This window comes from Leiobunum rupestre, chromosome 1, assembly GCF_980474605.1.
Source record: "Leiobunum rupestre chromosome 1, qqLeiRupe1.1.hap1, whole genome shotgun sequence".
In the NCBI taxonomy this organism is placed as follows: Eukaryota; Metazoa; Arthropoda; class Arachnida; order Opiliones; family Sclerosomatidae; genus Leiobunum; species Leiobunum rupestre.
This window is the reverse complement of record NC_143384.1, coordinates 76,268,972-76,292,261: the sequence shown is the minus strand read 5'-3', so window position 1 is coordinate 76,292,261 and position 23,290 is coordinate 76,268,972. Positions and strand designations below refer to the sequence as shown.

The window sequence follows — 23,290 nt, the reverse complement described above, 5'->3', positions numbered from 1 at the left end:
AGCTATGATAAAGGTTGCCCCCCCCCCCCTTTAAAGTGTTTTTTTTTCCGAACCCTAAGGGCTATTGGGTAATGGGTGCCTTTTTATCAAGTTAGTTTGTAGAATCAACGAAGGGGGGGACTAAACTAGCCTAAAATGTCCTCAATTATAACTAGTTAAGCCTTAATTTGTTAACTCTTATTATTTTAAGTTTTCATGAAATAATAAATGTAAATTAGAGTTTCGGGTTCCCCTTCTTATCATAACGACCATTTTTTACTCGTCAATGTTTATATATGTTGTATAGACATTAAAGCATGGACATTTAGACCAAAGTTTGTAATCCAGAGGACCTTTAGTATTTTTTCGGTTGTATGACAGTAAGGGGGAAGCATTTACTATCCTCCTGAGAATGTCCCTGGTTCAAATTTGCAATGTGCCAAATACTAGATTATTGTAAAGAAGAAGGTGCATATGAAACATTTACCTAAAATTAAGAGTAGAGGACAAACATAGTATCATACTAAATTATTTTCCTCCGTTTCCTAGTTCAGTTTCATTTTCAATTTTATTCAGAGTAAGGCCTTACTAATCAAAGTAGAGGAAACCTTTAAGCAATTTAAAACAAAAAACGGTCCAAACAAAATGTTATCAGAGCTGTTTCAAATGATGACCACAACAAGAACACCGTACATTTCAGTTAAAGCAACACTTGCAAAATAAATTTCGACTTTAACTTATAAAGGAACCTTCCCTTCCCAAAAAAGAAGTTAAAATACGAATTTGAAAGATTTAATTCAGAATTCGTTTAAACTGAAATACGCAATTAATCCTGGGCCTTCTTCCGGAAGAAAGACATTTCTGTTTCACCACACCATCAACGGATTAAGGTAAACAAAAACATCAAAACAATTGTAATATATGAAGGTAAACACTTGAAATAAAAACAATAATGATCGAGCACAGATTCGGAAAATCGAGCTATACTTTTTGTACTCAATAAAGTAAAAATAATAATAAAATAATAAATAATAAGTTGGTTTATTGGCAATTAATGGCGACTACATTGTAAGTATACAGGTTGTCTAAAAATGATATAGGGCTTATATTTAAAAATATATTTTGCTAGTAATTTCATATTTTCATATCGCATAACACGCGCAGGGGGTTATACGCTGATACAAAACTCAATGACCTTAAATCATGACCTCAAGGTCATTCAAAATCTATCTAATAAGAAAGGTGTGCGTCATCACATTGTATGTACAAATGGCTCTGAACCGATCTAAATTAACCAATTCAAAGCCAAGAAAGTAAGCACCAAAAAGAAGGTCATACTTAAAAATGTTCAAGAGATCATGCGTAGGTGTTTATAAATTCCGTTTTTCATCTTTTCTCAAGATAAAAATTTTACAATAAAGTTAAACAGCTGTCCAAAAGTTGTGGTTAATTGTCTCGTGTTTTACTGCTGCTCATTTGAATGCATTTATTCATTTTTGTTTTCACGAATATGCAAGTCTTGAAAAAACGATCAGTTGTTATATTATTTAACCATATGTGACTAAAAATCAATAAATCGCATAGCTAGCGCTAATTTAAGTGACGGTTTAAACTGTATTAAAAAGTATCCGTAAAATAAGCGAAAGTTTTCGATTCATTAAAGAAAAATGGAGATAGATTCATTATATAAAATATATATACGGATTTCCTGAAAATTTTGAAGTCAATGAACTTTGTTTACGACAGTATTTTATCGGAAAACGCTCTTCAAAATTATTGAGTCTATTACTTTCGAGTTAAAGCGTTATAGAAAAATCACATTGGATCATTTGAGAAGTGATAAGAGACAACACACCGCAAATTAAAACGCTTTTCAGCATTATGTGGTTTTAATTGGTCCAAAGCAGGCTTGGAAATAAGGTTTATTTCTAAAGTGGTCTATTTGGCCAGTGACTCCCAACTCTTGAATTATTTAAGTGGTCACGTAGACCAGTTTGTAAATAATACGGTAGATAATTTTGAATTAATAAACTGGACACTGGACCAGTGAACCCCTAGCACTGGTCCGAGCAATTAATAAACTGGTCTTTGACGCAGTGACCACCGCTTATTTCCAAGCCTGGTCCAAAGTACCGATAAACATATCATAGTAATTGCAGTACAAAATATCCAAGTGACAACTTTGAAAAATTCAAGTCAATTAGACGACAACCGTTTGTCCTCCAATTAGCTGAACTACTACAAAATCAGTCGGTTGATAAAAATTACAATATTTGCTTTCCATATTTCTTATTGTTTTTGATTAATCGAAAAATGGCAAGATTAATTAAAAACTAAGTGTCGTTTCTAAACGTTGCTCATATGAAATCATTTAAGAGTGAAAATAATTGAGCAGATCTAAATACCGAAGCCACTTCTATCTCCAGCCCCATATTGCAGTTCGATATTCACAAAAGAAATAATTAAATTAACTGTGTTAATCTGTAGCACATTTTTGAAAAATGTAAATAAAATTTATCGATCATACAGATCGCTTCTCCTTTCTTTACTCCTCCATGAGACTTTTACAGTCTATGACGCTTAAGCTTTCGAATTATAATTAAAAGATCGTAGAATTATTAGCTGACGAAGACTCTTTAATAGTGCACTAAGCCTAGGCAGTTAAGGGAACGAAAACTTATTTGGCTCAGTGATTCAAGTTTTTCTTGGATTCCCGCCCTCTAATTATTGGCTTAACTTTACTATATAATTGTTTTTAAAAAAAGCTGTCGAATATAATTTTATTATTGCTTTTTGAATTTTACATGAAGAACTATAGTACAGCAAACTAAGTTGTTTTGGGAATTTTGGTGCATTTCTGAAAAAAAAAACTGTTAGGCAAAAATATTTTTACGGGTCTATCGACATCTATTTAAATGAATGGGGTTAAAATCTGAAAGATAACATCATGTTGCCACTATTTACCCGCTAACTTATGGCTGGTCACTTGCGTGACCTTCTTAAACTTCTATACATAACGTAACCTATTTAAGGACGATAGGATTGGACAACGTTTGAAATCAGTTAATCAACAAGAATTTTACAACAAATTCGGAATGGAATGTGTTGTGCGAATAGCAAATGTTGGCCAATATTTCAAGGAACCGTCTTTTTTGAGCGAGATTTGAGTGTTCAAATTTGATTTCATCATATGATATTAAGATATTTTGGCATGTCAAACCTCCAATTTTTCACAAGTCGTTTGGTGTAAATTTTGATGGACCAAAAGGCTGTGTAAGTCATTCAAATAGAAGATATGTTTAGTGTAAGTTATTTAATGCCATACATTTTGTATTTTTGGTCAGAATCGTCTTAGCATCGAATGAAGAGAAATGAATTTCAGTAGTTATGGAAAGAATGCTTATTAAAAGGGCGTTCCTAGATCAAACATTAGTCTGCACCAAGTAGAATCTGCTTCGGAAGCTTTTATCTTATTTGCCAAAATAAGATGAACCCTCTTTTACTCCCAAAGTTTAACTCTACAACTACTGTATCGAACGTCCTAGCTAATCTACTATTTAGTAACACAATTAATTTACAATAGATGATATCGATCACTGGTTCTCACATTGAATTTTATTACGAGATCAACTTACCAGAAGATCTCCAATCTTTTTAGTAAACTGAGACAACTCCTTAACGACTTCCTACAAGGAAAAGGAACGATAAAATATTATTTAAAAGCACAAAAGCTTTTATTTCGAGGGAATCAGAACAAGTAAATTACTAAACGTGTTTGAACCAGGATTGTTTCAATATAAATGGTCGAAAATTGAATCATTTAGTAATTTAGGCTCACGAAGCTAGGCCATTTTCAGTTACTCTTGTACCAATATAAACAAAAATTGAGGCAATTTAGTCAGTTGGGACACAGTTTAAACTATTTCAGTATAGCTTAAATTTGGGAAAATTTATTATTTAAATTTGATGGGAATCAGGAATGCTTTAATTTGGTGTAATGCCTTCGTATTTATTTTAATTTTAAATTTGGTTTGAAGTTTGTAAGACTTCGTCATATGAAAGAGGTATCGTTTATTTCACTTATCAAAAACTTGGACCAAAACATATTGCAAAATAATACCCAGTTTTTGCTTAGTGATGAAAACTTGAAATTTGTAAGCATATTTTCTAACCGTATTATGAGTTCCTTCTCAACATTACAATTTAACTTAAGTTATAGATAAAGTTTATTCTTACAGTAATGTTTCCCAATACACAGAGATGCGCTTTCATTCCCTAAAAAAAATATCAATAAATAGTGTATCATCGCTCATCAGAAATACTCCAAAAAAAATATTAATTATAGGCTGGATGACAGGCTGCTCTTATAAAGCAAATAAAAAACATAAAATATCCAATCGTTTAGGACGATGCTGTTTTATCCATAAATACTTGTTGAAGTTATCGGTAAAAGTTAGTGAAGAAGCTGTTAGTTCGTGTGGCATTAAGGGTTTGCAACCACCGACCTTAGCATTGTAGTCCCACTACCTGATTTTTATACATAAAAATTCGCTAGTTGACTTGGGCCTAAGGTGCTGCCATAGGTATTAGACAAGCTGATTATTATTATCCTTAAAGAAATCAAAGTAAAAATGGTGCTGAAAAAAAGCGTCGTTTCTTACGTCATTGTCTAGAGGCATTGGACAAGCTTTATGTTTCATGAGTACAGCTTCCAATTTATCCGCCGTTTCTTGCTGAAATAATGGAAAACATGATTTCAAACTTCGGTATTTCTAATGTGTTTCCAAATTATTTATTTAATCCCAATATTGACGTGGGTGCCCCTAATACAGCTGAAGACTGGATCGCATCTATCATCTTCACGCCCCCTACCTTAAAGCAAGTTCCAGGCCGTTCGAGGGCCCTAATACAGCTGAAACCTAGATCACATATATACTTTTCTCACCCTCTACCTTCTAGCAAAATCCAGGCCGTTAGAGGGTGCTTATACAGCTGGAGCCTAGATTGCATTTTTCCTCTACTTGCCCGCCCCCCTACCTTATAGCAAGTTCCAGGCCGTTAGAGGGTCCTTATATAGCTGATGCATTGATCGTGTCTATCCTCTTCTCGGCCCCCTTTCTTATAGCAAGTTTCAGGCTGGTATGTTTCAATTTTAGTATAACCTTTTGACTCTATTCTAGCTTTGTATCGCCTTCCACCTACAATATGGCAAGATACTGACCCTTTGGCTTCAGGAGTTTGCTATACTTTTGTCTTGGACTATCCTCCTACCATAAGGCAAGATATCCTATTTTTAACGATTCTTCAATTTCCAACAATTTAAGCTGACTTAATTTCATTTTGCAACGAAGGTATCTTACGTGTTATCAAAGTTGTGAATAGTTCAAACTTAATTAGTAAACTAATTTACTTACATCTATAGCTTTCCTAATGTTCACCATGCATTCTTTGAATGTTCCGATATGATCTAAAATATATTCAATCAATTTGGCGTATTTACTTTTTTGCATGTAATCAATTTGTGTTGTTAAAACTATCTCAAGTTAAAATAATCAATTGTTGTTCAATAAACTAATGAGAACCTGTACCTTTCTCATTACGTGCCCGAAAATACTTTTCAGTTTAACTCTATGTTTTTAAGTAAGGTACCATTTACGTGTTATTGCTTAATTCTTGCACAAACCGTCATGGGCATGAACTTTTTTAAGTAGTCTCAGAATTACATATCATACTCTTTTTAAGGACAAGTTTGTGCCCTTTTATAAGCTCATCTAATCACTTGGTTTAGCTAAACGTTAACATAAAATTTTAATAAACTCTCTTACCGTCACTTTTTAAAAGAATGCTGAGGCAGCTGTTCTTTCGGTCTCATTGGAATTAAAGTCCTCACGCATTAGCTCATTTATTTTTCATATTCAATTAAACAAGCCTAACTTATTTTGAGCGTTTTTATTTTTAAAGCTCATGTTGAAAGATTTTACCCGTTGATTCTACTTTCTACTGAGCTGTTTATTTGAATAATTAACTGATAAATCCATTGAGTTCTCAAAGAATTGATCAAAACAATATTTTTATTCTCTCAATTAAAAGCGCAGAACTCGGGGGGGGTTAGGATTTTTGATAGGAGAGCCCGCTTGAACTTTCAGGGTTTTCAAACTATTTCTGAAATTATTTCGCTTTAATAAGGGGTTTCATTTGCGGGTCTGGAATGGCCAAATGGAAATGTCGTTAATTGGCTCTATTGTCTGGAGAAAATCGAGACTAAGATGTATATTTTCTACGATTTCAAATACCAGTAGACAAGTCTCCAGGACCACAAATTTCAGATTTTTCAATTCCAAATTTAATTTAATTTTATTTTATTTTCTGGTTCCGTGGCTAGGTTTATAGCTAAGCATTGTTTTCTACTTCACTGTCAGCCTCGAATTCTTATCCCAGTGTAATAAACACAATTATATTTAACGTTAGAGTCAATGAGCTAGCTTAAGGGACCTGCAGTGGAAATCGTTGGTTTGTTCTTGAAGTTTCCGTCAATAACTCCACTTTGGCAACAAGCTAGACCACATCGGGTTACCAACAAGGAAAGAACTTTCTTAAGAAATATCTGATTCACTGGTGCTATACTATTGAAAATTATAAGGGAGACGACTTTAAAAATTATCGTTTTTTTTATATGAGAATTCAGAACAAATGAAGAATTAACAAAACCCCCAATTTTCAAAGAACCTTCTATTAGTTTAAAAGATGCTCTTACGCTTTTTAGTTGACCCTGAAAGCAAACGCGTTATCATTAGAAGGTAGGCCATGAAAACGGAGTTTTGCAGCTCAATGGAATCAAAATGAGTAGTGTTTCGACTTTGAAGGTGGGCTTCATTTTATTTTTGAAAAAGAGTATTTTAAACTGAATAGACTTACCACAAACATATCGTAGTTTTGAATAAAATGCTTCTGGAACACTTTCACAAAGTGGCCTGGGATTATCCGAAGAACTGATAAATGGCAGAGCAACGACAAACAACACAGCTACGATGTTAAATCGAGACATAGTTTATCACTAATCGCCAACCAATATATTCCAACGCCGTTCTGATAGTGAAAATATGGCCTTATATACGACGCAATGCTCATTAATATTGGTGTTTATTTTAGAGGCATTTATTCTTTGAGCGGTCAATCGTTTTGGGCGGAGTCAATTTGACCATCAAATCACACGCGGTATAAAGGATCGCTGGTTTAACTTCAACCAATCGGGGGAGGGTATAAAGGAGGTAGTAGCTAATTGCATACTGTTCCTTCTATACTAAAGACTCTTATTCCACCGACTTTGCGATGACGCAATGCCATCCACCTCCTTATATAGAAAAGCCCACCCACAAGCAATATTTAATACGAATAATAATTAATTCATTACATGAAGCCTTCCTTTAACGTGTTTTCAATTTGAACGTTTATTCAGAAGCCGATAAATTAAATATCTCATGACGTGGTATTATTGTATAAATGGATTTTTCTGTTTGTTCAAATGTCTTTTTAATATTTACATGAGATAAATAACTAATGGAAAGGGTAATGAAAAGGACTGAGATAAATTTGGTGACAAACAGAAATCAGCTTTAACTTTCAAAAGTTTTAGAGGGTTTAGTTTTTTTAACGATAGGCGCTGTGTGAACTATTGAGCATTCTCTTAAAATGGTATCGCCTTATTTTGTACAGTGTAAACTTGAGTTGAAACCTTTGTCCAGATATGCTAATTCATTTTGAAGAAGATGGAATAATAAAGATGATTAAATTTATCCTTGGAGTATCAAGCATTATACCTTATATCTACAACAATTATTTTCTACTAGCCTAGTTTGGGTGGTTCTTTTTTTAATTATCTTTCAGTGTAGTCCACTGCTACGCCACTTACACTTATAAGATTTTTCTTACACAATTCAAAGTTATTAAAATCAAATACCTGTTTAGGTTAGAGGTCGGCGGAACGAATAAATTTCGTTTCTTACGCCTTGGTCTTCAGTCATTGGACAAGCCTTATGTTTCATCAGAATAGCTTCTAATTTATCCGCCTCTTCTTTCTGAAATAATGAGAAACCAGACTTCAAACCCGGATATTTCTTATATGATTTAAAATTATTTATTTTATTCCAACTTCGATGTGGGAAGTATTCTAGGGCTTAAGCTACTGATCTCCGTTATCGCCCCAAATTATACCTCAAAGGCGCACTCAGGGAAATGCCTCTTTAAGAAGGAGAACCAGATGTATTTTTTCCCCATTTTTAGATTATCTAGATTGTATTTTTCAATTTTGTTTTGTAGTATTTTATTAAAACATTTTGGTCCACTACTATAGATAAAACGTTATTACTCTCCGTTTATTAAATCCAAGTTATTTGTTAGAAACTTTGTCTTATTTAATTTATATTATTATTGTGTTAGCGATAATTGTGGGATATTTTCCAGCTTTGTCTTAATTGGATCCTTTGTGTTTTTCGGCCCAAGTTAAAATTCTTAGTACAAATTATATTATCAATAATTTTAGGTTTAGGAAATATCCCTATTGGTGGTTCTACTAAACAGGATAAAAATATTTTTTGTGAAACTCTCAACTAGAATAAGTTTACAATAATTTACAAATTTTTAATTTTACCAAAATACGGTTGGTCTATTGTCAATTTAAAAGTATATCAATTATGCTAAAATCTAGACTCTAGCACCATATTTTAAAATTTGTAGGTAGTTTAATATGAAGAAATAAGAAGCACTCTGTTATCTTATAGCTTAAGTAGAAAATATGCTTGTTCGTGTTTCCCACGCCACGTTAAACAATAATTCTCAAATGAACATTCTTAGTTTATAATTGCGTTAGTTAATATGAAATCGACAAATGAGGTCGCCACTTCCTTATAATAAAAAAAGAGGTCAGCTAGACCTTATTTAAATGGAAAATCATAGGCAGTGTTTAAACAGTGGCGAATTAACTTCTACCTGGGAAAGGGCGTATTTACCTGTTGGGCCAAGAATGTGCGCGCTTTAGGGGAGGGGGGTACTTTTAATTTCAATATATCCCTTTAAGAGTCCGAGAGGCCTTGAAAATGAAAAGGCTCAAAAACATGAGACCAGTAAAATTATATTATTATGTCGCAACCAAAGTAATGTTTTGTGTCTGTCTCCAGGACTAAAAAATAATTTTTAACATAGACACCAGTAGCGGCGCTACTAGTTTACTTTTTGGTGTGCAAGTTCTAGGCCGTGTGGGGGCCCCTTATACAGCTGAAGCTTGGATCGGAGCCTACGTTATTAACTAAGCTATTTTTCTCGATTTAAAAAGTGTCGGGAAATAAAACATGAAACTCTCAAGCGCGCGAAAATTCGAAATAATTCAAAAATAATCAACAAGGAAGAGCGCCACCTATCGGTCTATATCGCGTAATCCACTGGCTTGTGTCACCCTCTCGCTACTACGCGTGCACAGGCCTTGTTAATAACGTAGGCTCCGCTAGGATCTAATATTTCCTCTACTCTGCCCCTTTTCCTATAGCAAGTTCCTGGCCGATAGGTTTCAGTTTTATTAGGGCTATCTGACTTGGTCCTAGCTTTGTATCTCCTTCCACCTACCTTATGGTAAGTTACAGGTTTATGTGCTTCACCGTCATAAGGGCCCCTGAGTTTGCTCTAGCATTGTTTTGGGATAGCCTCCTAGCTTAAGGCAAGTTACGGGCTCATACGATTATGCCTACTAAGCCTATTGCTTGATCCCTAAATGTCTTCTAAAAGTTTCTTTCACTAATGGATAAAAATATTTTGGAGGTGAGGGGTGGGGATTAATAAACACCCATAAATCGGAAATGACGTCACCTTCGATTTTTAAATTAGAAAAGCATAAAACGACCTACTTCAGAGAGAGTGGCGAAATTTTGGGAAAGGTCATTATTTCCAACCTACTTTCTTATAAAAAATCCAAGTTAAAAATCAATTAGGTTGTGTTATTTACACTGGTTGAATATACATGGTGTAACGTGGAATTCTGGACATTCCTAAGTCCAAAGATTTCCATCCAGAACTCCGCGGTCGTATCGAACTTCTGTTTCCGGGTGCTGGTCGCTTAGAAGCCTAAGTTCTGGGAAATTGGTGCTTGTGTGCCCAGGAAGTGCCGATTCTCGCTCGTGGCATATTTCTATCTAGTTTTGGCTTTCATGAATTCCATTTTACCTCCAATTAGCCCACCTTCGTATTTAAGTTTTATTATAAATAAAAGTTTGCCAATGTTTTCAGTTTTATTTGTAATTCATCTATTGTTCGACCTTTTGCAATGTTAAAGCTATCTTTCCCTTAGCAACAAAATTGTATATATGTATGGAAAACTTTTAAAAATATGTTCGAGGATTAAAAAATAGACTCGCGCAGAGATTTGAAGTTTCTCGATAGAGGCGCGTGCTTTTTAAAAACGGGCTCGTGTTTTGAAAAATAATTATTAGACCCGGTTGTGATTTTGATTGAGGAGAAAAGTAAAACTATTTTCGTAAAACTACGAATGAAACGAAACCCGAAAGAGAGATGGGTTGGAGGAGTTTAAAGAGGAAGTAGACTCTATACAGAGTCCAAGTAAAGCCGTCGTCTCCGCCGCCATACCGCCATCATTTCACCAACGGCCATAATGGTGCAGCACAACACTCCAGCACGATACTTAGAGTATCAAAGAGGCTTCACCCGGTTCATGTACAGCAGCGTTCTTCAAAACCTGAGTATATAATTGTTTAAAGACAAACAAAAGGAAACTATATTCCCAACGGAACTCTTAGAGTGCGTTGTAGTTTTATTATAAATAATTTGTTCAACCCGCTTAAGGGGTTTGTTACCTGTATACGTTTTAGGTTTTTTTTAGTAGTAAGGCACAAGTAGTTAATAATCTAGGTGCACCGTAGTCTTAGCTTAGTATTGTAGTTTATTTTACAAGTGTCATAAAATCAAACTTTCATTGGCAACCTTTTGAACTTTCTAATATTTAATCATACCCCTAGCCAAATTTTAATTAAGATTTTAAGTTTAAAACCTGTTTTAAAGGGGTAGTAGTAAAATTTCCCACTACCCTTTACAATCGGTTTTCTATCTGGGTTCTTATGTTCGTTGAAAGCTTACATTTAGGCGTTTTTAGGCCAAACCTTAACGCTCTCTAGCGCTTTTCCTATTCGTCGCAAACGATCGCGACAAAGTCAGTCAAACATCTTTACTCAACCCCTATAACACCTCAAATTTATTCCACTGACTTCTGAAACACCCTGTATAACGTTTTTCCAAAATTGCGGAAAATTCAAACTTACTATACAAGCTTTCTTCGCGACCACGCACATTTTGACTTTTTCGAAGGCATCTGAAAATATAATCAATTTGGCTTATTTACGTTTTTATTAAAAGGTTAATTAATTACGGAAAACTCATGAGATTGTTTTTAATAAGAATTTTATTAAAATAGCATTTAAAGAAACAATAATAAAAACGTGGTCCTTAAATGGCACCCAACGTTCAAATATGCTTATTTATTAGTTCTGTAAATTAGATATAATGACGTCATGTTTCTAGTTTTTTATGAATATAATAAATAAGTCATATTTGTTTAAACCTAAGCGTTCGTTGGAGAATTGATGGTACAGATTTTAATATCCCACATCGGGGAGATATCACCGTCAGTATCTAAATTTAAATTGCCGAATATTTTAATTATAATTTTCCGCGATATTTCGGTTAGAGTTGTTTTTTCGGTAAGTGGAATTTTTCATTTTTATGGCCGGCTTTAATTGTTTGATAATCTAAACTATTGTGAATATCTTGGTTTTTTACCTTTTGTTGGTGTTCTTTTATTAGAGTTATTACTCATAGTCTCTCTAACGTTATTTGCTCGGCGGCAACCACATGGGATTTGATACACGACACTATCTGGGTTCAACTTATTGTTATGGTTTTAAATAACATTTTAAGTTGGATTTTTAAATAGTGTTTTAAAGGTATCACCTTTTTGATAGACAACATTAACATTTATTTTTCTTAAATTTACGTTCTAGGGCGATATTAGAGTTACCAACGTAAGGGAGTCTTAATTGAACACTTGTTTTTTGGTTGTAATAAGTATGCAAATTGGAATTGAATCGGGCAACTTTTTTGGGGCTTTTTGGATAACTGGGTTTTAATTGGGAATCTATGGAGGTATTAAAATTATATATTAATGCCATTATGCATGTGAGATTTTATTTTAATTGATTGAAAGGACTGAAAATTTAAGAATCTTCCCGAATGGGTCAGTTTTTGGTATAATTGAGTTTTTAAGAAATTGTTTGAATTGGTAATTTTAATATCTAAAAAATTTATGATATTAATGTAAATTTCACGTGGTGTCATAAGTATTTAAAATATTAAGTATTGCTTTAAGGGGATTATCAATAATAATGTTTAAAATATCATCGAACAAACTATACCAAATAAAAACATTGTGTTCTTATATAATTTTTTTCTAAATATTGCATATACATGTTCGCTGATAAGCGGGACAATGTTCCACCCATAGGTAAGCCTTATATTGGTTTAAGAATAATTCCATCACACTAGAAAAAGTGGAGTTTAAGCATAGTTCTATCTAGGAGCAACAAACACAAGGAGAACGCAGCTAGCCTTTAAACACGCTAACGAAGGGTTGTGTACGAATTTCATTGGACGAGCGTCACGAGCCTTTACGCTGAACGTTTTACGGGCGGGGCGAAGACAATTTCCGAATTTTTTCCTTCCGACGGCAGCAGGCGCTAAAGCGTCTAGCCAATGAAAAACGTACACAAGAAAATCCACGACTTTTGACGGGTTGCGTTCTCCTTGTGTCACATTGTGTTGGTTGTTGTGTTTGTTGTTCCTAGGTTCTATCGGACTTATTCTTGTATATATAATACAATAATAATTAAATAACAATCTCTGAATATTTATACATTATTATTTACGTATTTGCTTTCAATCAATGTGTGTTTTTAAAATTATCTCAGGAACATATTTGTATAATTATTTTGCAGTTTAACTCCCATTATGTTTATAAATAAGGCACCATCTACGTGTTATTCCTCAATTCCTTCGCTTACTATCGTGGGCATGAAAGTATTTCAAATTTTATAAAATTATAATTATATAATTATAATGCAATAAAATTAAATATTATAACATATCGCACTCTTTTAATCTACAAATTAGTGTCGTCTTATAAGCTCATCTAATCACTTTGGCTCTTACTATTTTAGCAATTGTTTTGGAGGGCAATGTTCCTTCGCAGGTACGATCAATTTTCAAGAATTACAACGCCACAATTTAATCGTTAATAGGTCATCCCATGATCGTTAAAGATAAAGGAAATATAAAACTGGATTTTGGTTATCTCTTTACGCTCACGCCAATCCCCAAGATCAGGATTGACAATTTCCCGGATTTTTTTTACAAAACTGACAAGACACCAATTGTAAACAAATAAATATTGTCTAATACAAGATCCATGATGGTTTTATGGATATCGGTAAAGTTGAGTTTAATTGAAACTCTCAAACCCAAATAAACGAGAAACAGATAACCCAAAACCAAAAATTGCTTTCATAAGGGTTTTTTCGTGTTCCATGACTAGATTAATAGCTAAACAATCAGCGTCTTCTACTTATCTGTCCACCTCGAACTCCAAGCTTAATAAAATAAAGATTTTTTAATTGAGAATTCAGAATAATTCAGTTAGTCCCAATTTTAAATAAATAAACAACTTCTAGCGGTTTAAAAAGTGCTCTTGGGCTACTTAACAGAGCCTGATAGCAAATTCCTTATCTTCAGAAGGGATGCCTTAAAACCATTCCGAATTTATATAACGCAGAACAACACATTGGGTTTTGTCTCGCAGTTTCTCACCTCACTGCAATCAAAATTGGTACTGTTACGATATATCTACTACCCATCTCTCTCATACACTTATGGGTTCTATATTTCATATTTTAGAAGAAAGTATTTTAAACAGAATAGACTTACTACAAAGATTTGGAGTTTTGATTAAAAGGCTTCCGGAATTTTCTCACAAATTTCGATTGAATCAGCCGAAGGAACGAAATAAGCCAGAGCAACGACAAACAACAGAGCCGCATATAATCGCGACATAACTTATCGCTAGTCGCCTACTAGTTTATTCCAAAACCGTTCTGAAATCCCAAAACTCCAAATTATGCCGCTTAGCAATGAAAATATGGTCTTATATACGACGCAATGCTCATTAATATATTTTTTTAGAAGCTCTGATTGTTTGAGCCGTCAATCTTTTGGGGCGGAGTCAATTTGACCATTAACCCACGCGTAGTATAAAGACTCGCTGATTCAACTGAGGTAGTAGCTAATTGAATCCTGTTCCTTCTACACTAAAGAATCTTATCCCTCCGAAATTGAGATGACGGTATGTCATCCACTTCCTTATGTAAAAGAACCCGCCCACAATCACGGAATAATATGAATAAAAATTCATTATAAAAAATATAGCCCTCCTTTTACGTGTTTTCAATTTTAATGAAGATTTAACTGAATATCTCATGACGTGGTATTATTGTATAAATGGATTTGGCTGTTTGTTCAAAAGGCACTTCAATGTTTACACGAAAAAAAATCTAATGGAAAGGGGAATGAAATGGAATGAGTTAATTTGGTGAAACACATAAATCCGCTTTATATTTAAAAAGTTTTAGAGGGTTAAGTTTTTAAAGATAAGTGCGGTATTAAATTGTCTTTGTATCGCCTACTTTTGTAGAGTGTATGATCTGCGTGTAAACTTGAGATGTTAGCTTGGTCCAGACATGTTTATTTGTAGAAAAATAAAAAGATGTTATTATAATGATGTTAAAATTGATCCTCGGGGTACCAAACATAAAACTATAAAATTATAGATGGGGAGTAAGTTATTTATCGTTTTCAGCTTCCATTTAATTAGCCAAAAAGATAATTTCAGGTCAACGGGCAAAAAGTTGGGGTTTTTGGTGGGGTAAATATTTATTATAAATTATTAGATATAATAAATTAATACATAAAAATATTAATATATATCGAAAAAGTAAAAAGCATTTTTAGGCGCCGAACGCACTGATTAAAAACGAAATGAGATGTTTCGAGAATTTTCGGACGAGTCGAGATAAGTCGAGACTTTTTGAGACGAGTCGAGATGAGTTGAGACGAGTTAGTGTTGGTTAAATATTTGGTTGGACAAAACTAGGTTCGTTATGGCTTGGTATTGTTAAAAAAATAAAACTTGAACAGAGAAGAATTTTTCTGAATTTCCATAGTTAAATTCATCCGAACGTTTTCACCATCTGCCACAGTTTAGGGTAGATTATGTAGGCTTTATTTGGAAGCAAAGCGTATATCCTCCTTTTTCAGAGATTACAACGTAAAGACTAGGGAATATCTGTCCCATGGTTTTGGAAGAACTGCGCTTGGGTGAAATCTTTTCCTTTGGATCTTTTTCCTGACAGCATAAGGTGACGGTTTCGGCTTTAACAGCTCTGGTGGTGTCCTCTACTGCTTGACTTAATATTTGGGAAGGCAAGCCAACTGTGTCCGACGTATATTTTTGCCACCTCTAACAAAGCTGGGTTAGTGGATAAATCTGCCCGTTCGGTTCCTTAACTCTTCAACACATCGGTGTGAACACGTGCCTGATACCCGTCTCTTTTTCTATCGCAACGCCAACACCCTGTAGACGAAAACTTGTCCGAACGCTCATATTTTTGCCTTATTCGAATAGAAATCATCGTAACCGCTCCGCGTGAAACACTAAAAGAGAGTGACGAGATATCAAAACTGCCATTATTTAGCAATTTTACTCTTTATTTACAGAAAGGAGAACTAGTTTTAATTTACTGGAGTAAATTTGGACGAGGGAGACACATGCTTGATAAAAAAAAATTGAAAATGCCTCCCAAATTCTAGGACCAATTTTACGCCTACCAAATAGGTATATATTTCTCAATTTAGTAAGAAAATTAAAATAAACTTCGCCTTTTATTTTTTATTGCATTTTTATTTTTCAGCGTATAAATGTCCGGCGTCCAAGAGTCCCTTGTGTCGGCACCTAGATGTCGCGGATCGAATCTACTCTTCATAAATAAAATAGATTTTAATTTTAGTTTTCTTATATTTTTAGCATCAAATTGCTCCTAAGCTGCATATATCCTTGCATTATTATAGCGAAACATTTATTTAAACGAAAAAGGAAGATCAAATCATGTTTAGTGAAACTGTTTTGTTCTAGAGGAAATACAAAACATGGACATTGAAAAAACTTTCGCGAAATTTTTAATTTTTGAAACCAAAAGCAGAATTATTATTTTTCAAGTAAAGCATCTTCCTTGCACACACTTTCCTCAGCTATGTCCTATTGCAAATTGACCATTAAAATCACAAAATGTAGTTCTCTTTTCGTCCTATATCTATTATTTAATTGATCCCTTCAAATAAATAGTAAAACGGCCTGCAATAAATGAAATTTATAAATCACTATAATCTTGCATATTAAAGTACAACAATAATAGTTTATCCTTTTAGACACTTATAATTAACAGATTTGGTGGAAAAAAAATATTTATAAACATTATAATAAGGGTTATCTTGTTATGAGGAAACACATTACATGCAAACTAGCCATGGCAGGACTATTCCATCTGTTGATCCTTTCCCTATGGTCGCCAAAATAATACATAAAGCATTAGCAAACACTATTTGTTTTGCTTTATAGGAAACGGACCCTAAATACGGTGATATTTAACTGTAAGTGACCAAACTATTTTCCAGAAGAGATCCCCTTTATCAAGTTTTTGGGTGAAACATGGCGTTTCTATTTGCTCCAAATAGATTGAAAAGCATTTGGGCAGGAAAAATCCCAATATTAGATACAACGATGTGGATGAATCACTCTGCAAGGATTTCACGAGAATTGGTTTAAAAAATAATTTTTCATGGTGAGATTCATTTGACAACATGTAAAGTTTTCGAAAGTATTTATGCTAGCTGTGTCCCTTTGGACTTTGAGTGAACTCTTACTCTTCGTGTATAAACGTAACAAATTAAGAACATGCTAGTCTTATGTATACGTTAATTACCAGGGAGCGCGGGTAAGATCAGTTAAATACTAATGTATTGTTTTTATGGTGTTCGTACATTTTTCCAGTTCAATCGGTTATTATTAAAGACTACATATGTGGTAGCCATAAGTGGGAACCATATTAAAACTTTATTGTATTTAATTACATATATCACCACTAAGGGTAAGGATTCATCTTTTTTTCGAATGTTTGCATTAATCAGAATTACGTTAACATGAAATACTTAACATATATTGCTTCCACGCGTACGTATATTTTTAGTATAAAGAATTTGTATTATTTGTTGTGTAAAACATTAGCAATTACATTTTCTGTTATAATTAGAGTGAGTAAATATCTTAAATCATAGTATAATTGTTAGTTTATCTCCCGTCTTTTTAAAGTAACCATCCTATATAAATATTATATATCCTAATTGCTTGGAAAGGTGGGATTATATACATTTCTAATTAGTCTTATTACTACCACAATTATTATTTCCAGAAGCGTGTATTTTTAATTTGAATTACAAGTTTTATTTGGGTACACCCTTAAAATAATGGAAAATTTGGTTTAAAATATATGTGCGGGGTATTATATCACTTCGTCAACGCAAAAAACCGTCTATTATTTTACATTTTTTGCGTATACGAAAATGATGTTTTATAAAGATTACTAAAACCTTTCAATAATCGGTAAAACTAAATTTTCCTTGAATGATTAAATTTTTTCAATGTGTACCATTTTTAACAAGGTCGTTGGTATTTAATAGCGTCAAAACGATCGTTAGGCTTCATGGAATAATGGGCGGGAGTAATAAATATATACTGACAGGTGTTTTCGTTAATGAGATTAGTGTGTCGGTTGAAAGGGAACTATTTAAAACCTGCATGGTACGAACAAATACCAAGAGTTGAGATTTTACATATTTCATTTCTTTTAACCCATGGCAGAACAAAATTTTGTTGACGACAGTCGAATAATGAGTGATAAAGGAAATAAGGAACCGTGTAAGGAACTGTTTGTACTACAACGTATAAATAAAGAATGAAAAAAAAAAACAGAAACGAAATCTTCAAGCGGAATGTATAGCACAGAGAATAAAAATTAATAGTTGGTTTTATGCAATAGGAACCTTCTAACGAGTCTTTAAAAATGTTTTCCGAACGAGAATGATTTTTGAGTTGTGGTCAGAAATGTATATCCCGGTGCTCCAAGCGATCGACAAGCCTACTACACCGGTGGTGTCATCAGAATACCCTACGCCAGCGTCCACAAGCCCGGACAGGTGACAAAACCAGCAAGGGTAGCAGAACCCCACTACTGATGGTCGCACCCTCGAGGCAAGCCGCTCATCCCAGCAGAAGGCGCAGCAATGGATGGACCAGCTCGCCACTTCGCACACAGCAGTGGGATAGAGAGCGGATTCTATAGCAACTCCGGCCGAAACCCCACCTATAAAGGCAGAGAGTCAAGCCCTTTGGAAAGAGCTCCTAAAGGGGAACGACGAGCACACAGCAGCCCAAGTAACCAGGCACAGCTGGCACCGGAGATACCGGTGGACTCCAAAAGGCCGGGAAACAGGGCCGCCATGCCCTCATGCGGAGGCCCGCCGCCCCACAGCAGGCTACCCAATCCGCCGAGGCGGCCAGTTTGCCCGGCCCCTCTCCGTTGGCCTGGGCCGAAACCCAGTATCCAGCGGAGATAGGACCATTTGGACGAAGCAAAAATATCCCAATCCGCCACCGACCTTATGGGTTTCAAGACCCGGACCCCGACTCCCCGGTAAAACCACCAGTTATTACACACTCTGACCCCTTGAGGGACAGGACATTTTTGAGTTTCAAAAACTGGGTTGGCGATGGTAAAGACGAATTAGCCGCCTGGTGATTTAATTCATTCGACACTTCGCGTGTTGAAGGGCCCCACCGGCGTTTAAATTTATCTCCTTTCGCGCCATAAAGTCTGCGTGAAATTCGAGAAGCCCATTCCATTATACATCGTGGTCAACTATAGCGCGTAATCGTCTGCGTTAGGAAAATGCCAATGCTCGAGAGATAAAGAAAGGTTTAACTCGTGTGCCTCGTGTACTTGTACAATGGAACAAATTTCTGGTCGCAAAATATTAAAGCCGAAAATTTCGATCAAAAAGAATAATAACGAAAGTCGAATAAACATATTGTCTTCGTTCGAGGAATGGGAAACGCAAAAAAAAGTATTTTCAGCTGTATACCTGGGAAATCAAGTACCTCAAACAAGGCCCAAGAATGTTAGTTTTCAATCTGAGTCTCATTCAGGTATTTCCCTTACACGGAGTGTAATTATTGACGGATATTATAAAGATGTTCCAAAGAAATATAATTACAATGAACTATTTTGTTCCCATGTTTTGGAAATTAATTTAAAAAATTGTACCAAATGTTTTACATCTGAAAAACAAAATGTTGGCAAAATAACTTTTAACCAAAGTAACCCAAGTGAATTGCCAAGGTATACTAACATTTTTATTTATATATCATATTGTATTTAAATAATTAACTTTTAATATATTAAATAGTTGCGCTCCAATTGATTCCACTTTTAAGTTTCCAAAGAAACGTTTATCCGAACAAATGGAGACAATGTTGGATGCAGCGTGCTATTTTACACCCAAGAAGAAAAGATATATTTCAATAAATGAGTCTTTAGAGATCAGGTGAAAAGGATACAAAAAATTTGAAGAAATAAATATTTAATTATTTTATTAAATTAGGGAGATACCAAATTCATTCAGTCCAAAACGAAAACCATGTAGATCTCCTCAAAACTTACCACTGACCAGTACCCCTTTACATAAGAAAATTTCTGTTGGAATGGTTCCAGAACAAATTGAAATTATTTTACCAAATGATGGGTGAGAACTGAGAATTGATCTGAATAGTTGGAAATAAACTTTATTAATTTTCTTTATCAAAATACTAACTTCCGTTTCATACTTGAAAATAGTAACTTATCTGATATAACTCCAAATCAAGGATATGAAAATGAGCTCTTACAGTCATCACACAATGCAGCTGATGAGACATTTCAGTCACTGTAATGAATTTTTTTTTACATTTCATTTACTATTATTTTATATTGACAGTAACTTTATTTAGTGCAACTTGTGGATCCGATGAAAATATTCTACTAAATCAACATGATGATCGGGATTGTGAAAAGAGTTTTCATCATAATGATGTAACAATAGTACAGCATCTTATTGTTGAGAAAGAAAAACTGTTAACTATATTAGAAAATTAATTGGGAAAAGCCTGTTCCGTTGATAAATGTAAATATGAGAGACATTTTACCCCATATCACGTAGGAGTAGTATTTTGTGTTTCATATGTTTATACCAATCCAAAAAAAACCATCACAGTAGCATTTGAACAGCATGTGACAAAGAGAAGTTTAACTTGACGCTAGAAACATCCATTCTTTTATCGGGAAGTTCTTTTACAAATGTAAATATTAATGCGTTTAAAATAATACGCATTGCGTATTATTTTAAATTTTATCGTAAAAACAATGTGTGGTATTATTAAGGTTCACTCTTACTTCTCTTGGCTCAATACGAGATTCAAAAATGTAGCGGTACGAGGGGTCAAGGTTTGACCGTTGAGTTCCGTTAGTCGAACCGAAATAAAAACCTCATTCACCAAATAATTATCTTTTAAAAACTATTTATTCAACCAGTCGATTAACGCGAGTACAATGTAAACTCGTGGAATACAAGAGTAAATCAATCGTTGATCGGGCTCCAGATTCACATTGACCCGCGGCCTCCCTTGAACCGTTATTATATAGCTTCCAAAAGAGCCCGCCGCCGCTGACCGTTGAACCCAAGATAAGCCGTCCGCCGCCGGACCGGTGGCGCCATCCCTCCACTCATGAACAAACTGTAAACAGGAACAAACCCACCGAGGCTTGCCGAAACAGCTCCCCATTAGCCAGAGTTGGGCACCGCTCATCTCATTGTGAGCGGATTTGTTATTATGAGCGAATATGAGCGGTAAAATATCTTTTTAAAAGAGCGCAAAACAAAAATGATAGGAGCGCAAATTTTACCGTTCAAAAAAGAGCGGAAAAAGAAGAGCGAAAATTTTGCCGATCAAAAAAAGAGCGGAAAGAGAGGAGCGCCGATTATACCACTCAAAAAAGAGCGGAAAGAGAGGAGCGCCGATTATACCACTCAAAAAAGAGCGGAAAGAGAGGAGCGAAATATTTTCCGCTTAATCTTCTGTCTTCTGGGTGTCCGATTTCAAAATAATTAGCAATGGCGACGAGGGTTTTCAATACGTGAAACTAGTACACGACAATCGCTATACAGAGGCGTAACTAAACTAACGGTAGTCCGGGGCGGAAGACAAAACCTTAGCCCCCTCTCATACAATTATTTTTAATTAATTAATAATAATTTGGATGACTTCAAGTATTAATTAATTAATTGACGAATTAATTCATTATTATGGCAAATGAACTACAAATATTATTTGCGTTGGTAATAAACATTGAAATTAAACTTAAGACTTTACTGAAAGTCTGATATACAAGGAATAAAAATGTACACGTGATAATCAGCGACCGACCATTCAAAACGCGCCCTCCGCTCTTATAAGTTTGCACCTGGGGCCCCTTTCACCCTCCTTGTAGATACGCTACTAACCCTAAATACCTAGGGATTGTGTGTAGAAAGTAGTTGAAGATGTAGGTAAAGCTTCATAAGTTAATTGTATACTAGAAAAGAGCGCAATTATTATCGCTCAAAAAGAGCGAATAGAGGAGCAAAAATTTTACTGCTCAATAAGACGTGAGCATGAGCGGCTCTTTGATGAAAATGCCCCGTTACATCTTCCCCCTCCCCAAAAAAAGGGAAGCCTCGGAAAAACCACACAAACAAGGAAAACCAACCAAGTGAATCACCACAAGGCCTCTGGAACAGTCTCAAACGGAGGGCCCCCAACCAGCCGAGACGAAAAAGTAAAGTTATCCAAACCCAACACCCGGCCCTGGCAAGGATGATCCCGCAGATACGTCACAACCTCAGGACCCGACCGCAACTTTTCCCGAACCGGCCCTGGGGTAATATAATAGACATCACGGCTAGGACCCACCTTCCGATCAACCAGCAACCGGGACCACCCATAACGACCCGGCAAGGTCAATGCTTTCCCAGAACCCCGTTCACACTCATCCCCATCAACCTGAGCCAAAGATCCAGGAACTAGAGACACCACCCCCGAACCAACCGAGGCAACCCCAGGAAATAATGACCCCGAAGAACAGTCCAGCATTACGTCACCCGAGCCCTCCGAAGGACCTCCCCGGGCAGCCACCCCTTCGGAAACCAACTCCTCCCGTGATAATGTACCATCCGAACCCACCGATGTCACACTCAAATCAACCACCTCCTCCACATCAGCCACCGCATCCAAGTCCGAGCCCGATAAATACAATTTTAATTGATTAATATGCCAAGTACCCGCCGGTTCGCCTGTGAGCACGTCCGTCCAAATATAAGAGAGGGGAGTCAACCTCTTCTCCACCCGGAACGGCCCCGACTAACGAGGAGAAAACTTCCAACCTATCCGATCCGCAGCCCTCGAGATCCGATTTTTAACCCTCCAAACCAGAATCCCCACCTCCAGGAACCCATCCTTATACCCTTCATCATAATATGACTTCTGTTTTTCACAAGCCACCAAATTAATATCTATGGCCCGTTCCAGAGCGCACTGCAAGTCGCGTAAAGATCCCCGCTCATAAGCAACCATGTCCACCTCCGTCTCTTCGTGAAGATCCTCACCCCCACGATTGTCCCAGGGCAAGGTTGGTTCATGACCGTGGTGTAAATAAAACGGAAAAAACCCCGTCAAGTGATGGGACAGCACTATTGATGGCCAACTGATACAAAGGCAGATTCTCATCCCATTAAGTATGGCAGTTCCCCACATAAATACTAATCATTTCCCCCAAAACCCTCTTGACCCACTCCGTAAGATTAGACTGAGGATGATACGGCGAAGTTAACTTAGGCTTAATCCTCAGGAGTCAGCAAACATTCTTCCATAGCCCCGAAATAAACCGAGGACCATTATCCAACAGCAACGCCCTCATCGTACCATGTCGTGACACATATTGGATCAAAGCATTACCCACCGATATAGCCG

At 35.5% G+C, this 23,290-nt stretch overlaps 1 protein-coding gene across 1 annotated transcript; it reads right to left on the bottom strand.

Annotated features, from left to right (window-relative positions):
- Positions 1 to 2,746: 2,746 nt before the first annotated feature.
- On the bottom strand, positions 2,747 to 7,024 carry LOC149966651 (uncharacterized). Its single transcript, XM_090167560.1, has 6 exons — positions 6,895 to 7,024; positions 5,394 to 5,446; positions 4,641 to 4,712; positions 4,216 to 4,254; positions 3,615 to 3,665; positions 2,747 to 2,836 (listed from the first exon to the last, which is right to left on the bottom strand). Exons 1-6 carry the CDS (start codon positions 7,022 to 7,024, stop codon positions 2,807 to 2,809), a joined length of 375 nt encoding a protein of 124 aa, XP_090023686.1. The 3' UTR covers positions 2,747 to 2,806.
- Positions 7,025 to 23,290: the final 16,266 nt, after the last annotated feature.

Coding starts and splice junctions, on each gene's coding strand:
- LOC149966651 (XM_090167560.1), bottom strand. CDS start 7,024: ATGTCTCGATTTAACATCGTAGCTGTGTTGTTTGTCGTTGCTCTGCCA. Junction 5,447..6,894: donor AAAACTACGATATGTTTGTG/GTAAGTCTATTC, acceptor AATATATTTTAG/ATCATATCGGAACATTCAAA. Junction 4,255..4,640: donor CAATGCCTCTAGACAATGAC/GTAAGAAACGAC, acceptor TATTTTTTTTAG/GGAATGAAAGCGCATCTCTG.